The 4,956-nt window shown below is 44.1% G+C and overlaps 1 protein-coding gene across 1 annotated transcript; it reads right to left on the reverse strand.

Moving 5' to 3' along the window:
* Positions 1–615: 615 nt before the first annotated feature.
* Positions 616–1,599, reverse strand: LOC146379217 (olfactory receptor 1500-like). Its single transcript, XM_084941516.1, has one exon. The coding sequence runs from the start codon at positions 1,597–1,599 to the stop codon at positions 616–618; it is 984 nt and encodes a 327-aa protein (XP_084797642.1).
* Between the last annotated feature and the right edge of the window lie 3,357 nt (positions 1,600–4,956).

Below are 4,956 nucleotides of genomic sequence, written 5' to 3' on the forward strand. Positions count from 1 at the left end.
AGTGGGCACTGCAGAAGTTCAAGTCTAAGGCTATGTCCACACGTACACGGGTATTTTTGAAAACGGAGATTTTCCGTTTTCGTTTTAAAAAATAATCCCATCCACACGTAAACGCAAAAATGAAGAAAAACGCTGCTAGGAACATGCCAAAGCAACAGGTGGTGATATATTCCTAACTGTGTAGAAATGTTGGCCAATCAGAAGTCTAGACGCCTCGGTGGGAGATAGTAAACAAAGATGGTGCATAGAAGCAGAACCGAGTTCTATGTGTGGAGGGACAGTAACTGTTTTTGTATGTGTAAGCATTTAAACACTGCAGAGAGTAAAATTAACAGTAAAAGTCTCCCCCATTGTAGAAATTCATTTCACTGAAACAATAACGTGGCGCACAGTGTGACATCAAAAAAGGCGCACACCTTTGACGCTGCGTTTTCTCTGCTTTCCTCGTCCACAGTAAATGCAAAAACTGAGTTTTCGAAAATATCCACCCTGATAGGCGTTTTTAAAAATCTCTGTTTTCAGTGACCGAAAACGCAGTTTACATGTGGACGAAAGGTGAAAATGCATAGAAAAATCTCTGTTTTCAAAAAAAAACCGGGTACGTGTGGACGTAGCCTAAATCCTTATCAGTATTTTTGCTGCAATTCTAAACTGCGCTCTAGTTTGCAACAACTTCTTTAATGATTCTTTGATCTCCTGTGTCTGAAGAACATAGATAATCGGGTTTAACATGGGAGGCAATACAGTAGTAATAGAAAGGCTTATGATTCTAGCATTTGGATGTATTACATTCCCAAAGATATACACAAATGTAATTGGAAGGAAATAAATTGCCACTAATGAAAGGTGACCTGTGCAGGTTTTGAAAGCTTTCACTCTTTCCCTAAATGTAGAAATTTTTGACAAAGAATAGCCAATACAGCAGTAACTTCCTACGATAAATGCCAGTGGAAACCCAAGAATTATAACTGGTGCCAAACCAGCAATTGCACGATTGGGGGTAATATCATTGCAGCCAAGACGATACATAGGACCATGATCACAGAAATAGCTCTGAATAACAACAGACTTACAAAAAGAAAGTCTTGTGAGAAGGCCAACTTCAATGAGTATAAGAGTTATGGCAAGAAGCCAGAAAAAAGCGATCAAAGATAAAATGAGCTTGTGGCTCACTCTCATTTGATAGTGCAGAGGGTACATGATAGCCATGACTCTGTCAAAGGACAATACAACCAGATTAAAAGCTTGCATCGCATAAAAAGTAAAGCTGAAAAACATGAAAGTCAAGCAGTCATTGTAGGAAATATAATAATGGTTTAACAGAAAAATGTCAAGAACCTTTGGCATCAAAGAAGAGCTACTTAACAGGTCTGTAAATGCAAGGTTAAAAACAGTAATATATTTAGGACTTCTCAACGTATGATCCAATGTTATTACAATCATCACTAATGTGTTTCCCACCACTGCAAGAATGTAAATAAAACACAGAAAGACAAAATAATATCTAATATTAGGTATGCCAATAAAACCACTTATTATAAAATATGCAGGTCGCACAAAGGTGATGTTGTTCTCATCAGCTGAGTTAATCAATGCCATGTAAAGAGCTTCTGTTGTTCTTCTATAATTCTGTGTGTTTTATCGTTTGTTTAGGGAGCCTCTAGTTTGTGAAGCCTAGCTGCAAATAGAAGCAGAGCAACATTGTGCTCTGATACTTATAGCAGTTCTCTTTTCCCTTGTGTCAGCTGTAAGCAGGCCTGGGTTCACAAATGTTTTTATCGGCCCATTTGAAAAAAATAAAATAAAATAAGTCTGCCTCTTCTCTTCTTGATAGCTACATGCCAGTCTCATAATTCATATTTACTGCTACTTGCTAAGGTTTTAGAAAAGGTTGTGGCCAAGCAGCAGCAATAAAGGAATCTTGATCATTTTCAGTCTGGCTTTGCAGACCTCATTTTACAAAAACAACCATTTGCAGAGTCCAGCGACATCTTCTTTTCAAAGTCATGTAGGTAAATAATGGCATTTGCTGACGTTGGACCTGAAATCTACCTTTAATACTGTTGACCATCATATTGTTTGACTGACTGAACTAGTGTGTCAGTTTGTCTGGATCTGCTTTATACAAAAAGATGGTGTGGCCACGTCCAGACTGACCGCTCCACACAGACTGTACTCTTTTTTAGTTTTTTATTTATTTATTTATTTCGTATTCTAAAGTCAGCTGGTTAACTATTTTATGATAGCAGAATGCTTCTCAACATTGATAATATGTTTTTTTAACCTGACCTGTCATGGCCAACTGAGATACTGCGCGGTGCGGTCAACAGCAGGGGACGGGACGCTTATAGGTGCAGAACAAAGAAACGCCAGGAGACACGTTCTGGCGCATCGTGCACCATTGCCCAGCATTTTGCTGGTCAATGCACTGCCACGGGAGAACAAGCTGGACAACATAAGGGCCAGAGTTACTTTCCTGAGGGATTGTAGCATTCTGTACTTCACTGAGACAGGGCTGACCCCCATCTGTGCCAGACCATGCCATAAATCTGTTGGACTGATTCTCAGTGTTCTGTACGGACAGAACGGGAGAGTTGAACAAAACCAAAGGTGGAGGGGTGGTTCTCATGGTAAACAGAAATTAGTGCGATGCCAAGAGCATTTCTACTGTCTCCAGTGACTGCTCGCCTCATTTGGAATACTTGACAATTAAGTATCACCCCTTTTACCTGTGTCGTGAGTTCACCTTGGCCACCGCCTATCCCACCCCAAGGCGGACACAAGTATGGCTTTGTCTAAACTACATGATATGCTGAGTGCGTTTCAAAACAAAGATCCAGGTACAGCCCTCATTGTGGCAAGAGACTTTAATAAAGCAAACCTCACAGAAGTTATGCCGAACTTTTACCAACACATTACGTGTCCGATGAGGGGAGAAAGAATTTTGGGCCATTGCTACACGCCATACAAGTAGGGCAACAAAACTGTTTCACATCCAAATCTGACCACAACCCCATTTCCTCATTCCTTAGTATAAACAAAACATACATATTGATGAGTAGTCACAAGGGAGGTGAAATGCTGGTCTGCCCAATCAGAAGCTACGCTACAGAAAGCATTTAAACACGTAGACCGGGACATGTTTCGGTTATCAATGACATTAGCGAGTTTACGGAAGTAGCAGTTAGCTTCATTAGCATGGTAGCAGGGGAGATCATCCTTACTGTAAGAGTCAAGATACACCGTGGTGGACGGATTGATTCGCACTGCAGTGAACACCAGGACCGCCACATACAATGCTGGTCTCGCCACTGGCAATATGAGCGCCTAAAAAGTGGCTTTGTATAGTGGTGAGGGATGCCAAACACAGGTATCGGGAGTGCGTGGAGTCTGACTTCCACCAGGGTGACACACAGAGCATGCGGCATAGACTGCGCACCATCACAGATTACAAAGCCAAGGACACCACGACAATTAATGTCGATTCTGCATTTACCAATGAGCTGAACGAGTCCTACGCCCGTTTCAAGGTTAGCCAGGTGGCTAGTGCTAACTACAGCCTGACAACAGAGGACGGTGACGTCAGCACCGAGGAACAGGTAATCAGCATAGTGGAGCACGACGTCCGAGCGGCATTGAGGAGAGTGAACACCACAACAGTGGCGGGAACAGACGGCATCACTGGCCATCTGCTGCATTGCTGTGCTGACCAGCTTGTAGGTGTATTCACTTCTATCTTCAATGACTCCCTGGTAAAGTCCGTGGTCCCCACATGCTTGAAAATATCCTCCATTGCTCCGTGCCCAACAACAACAAGCCAGACTCTAGGACTTAAGAGCCATCTATGCGCATGTGTGTTGGACTTCCTCACTGGCAGATCTCAGGTGGTGAAGGTGGGTAGGTGTGTCTCTGACAACATCACTACCAACACGGGAGCACTACAGGGGTGCATACCCTCGCCACTGGTGTATTCCCTCTATACTTCTGACTGCATGGCCACTCATGGCTCCAATACCATTGTTAAGTTTGCTCCGTCAACAATCCTATTTGGATGTGGTGAAGAACCTGGCATCGTAGTGTCAGGACAACCACCTCCAGCTGAACATCTGACCAAGACCAAGGAGCTGGTGGAGGACTTTAGAATGGGTCAGCAGTGAGTCTATCATCAATGGAGCTCCAGTGGAGAGGGTACTGCCCTGAAGTATCTAGGTGTTCACATTGCCTCAGACCTGACATGGTCTGCTTGCATTGAGGTCCAGTCCAAAAAGGCTAGGCAGTGTCATATACTGGGTTGCCTGTGTCGAGCGGGTGGGCGTTGCGGCTTTACGCCACTAGGACATGCTTTGCGGTAGGGCCGTCTATGTCCAGTTCTTCTCTTAGCTGCCACACCCGTTGTTGTGCTGTTATAACCCATGCTGGATACACGCTCAATAAAGCAGCATCATAAGAAAGCTACCGAGTGGTCATTCTACATGGTGTCAGAAGCGACCCGGACCATCGCCGGAATAACGCCATAAGGGAGAAAACAACAGAATGGCTAAGTTTAATCCCCCAACAAACTTCCCCTTCGATAAGCCGACGGAATGGCCGGACTGGAAACAGCGTTTCGAGCGCTACAGGATCGCCACGAAACTCCACAAAGACGAAGGACAAGTACAGGTGAGCTGCCTAATCTACGCGATGGGAAATGAAGCAGAGAACATTTACAAGTCACTCACCTTCGCCGCCGATGAAAGTCGTGACGACTTCGCTGTCGTAATGAGGAAGTTCGACGAGTACTTTTTCCCGCAGCGGAACATTATACATGAAAGAGCATGTTTTCACCAGCGTGTCCAGCGGTCAGGCGAAACGGCGGAGAGTTTTATCCGAGCCCTGTATGACCTCTCAGAGCACTGTGAGTTTGGTGCATGTAAAGAGGAAAATATCCGCGATCGTATTGTGGTCGGGATACGAGAC

The sequence above is a fragment of the Perissodus microlepis genome, chromosome 10 (genome assembly GCF_051167445.1).
Source record: "Perissodus microlepis isolate ML-2025 ecotype Zambia chromosome 10, ASM5116744v1, whole genome shotgun sequence".
In the NCBI taxonomy this organism is placed as follows: Eukaryota; Metazoa; Chordata; class Actinopteri; order Cichliformes; family Cichlidae; genus Perissodus; species Perissodus microlepis.

Excerpts from the sequence above, each read along its gene's own strand:
- LOC146379217 (XM_084941516.1), bottom strand. The coding sequence starts at position 1,599 with ATGGCATTGATTAACTCAGCTGATGAGAACAACATCACCTTTGTGCGA.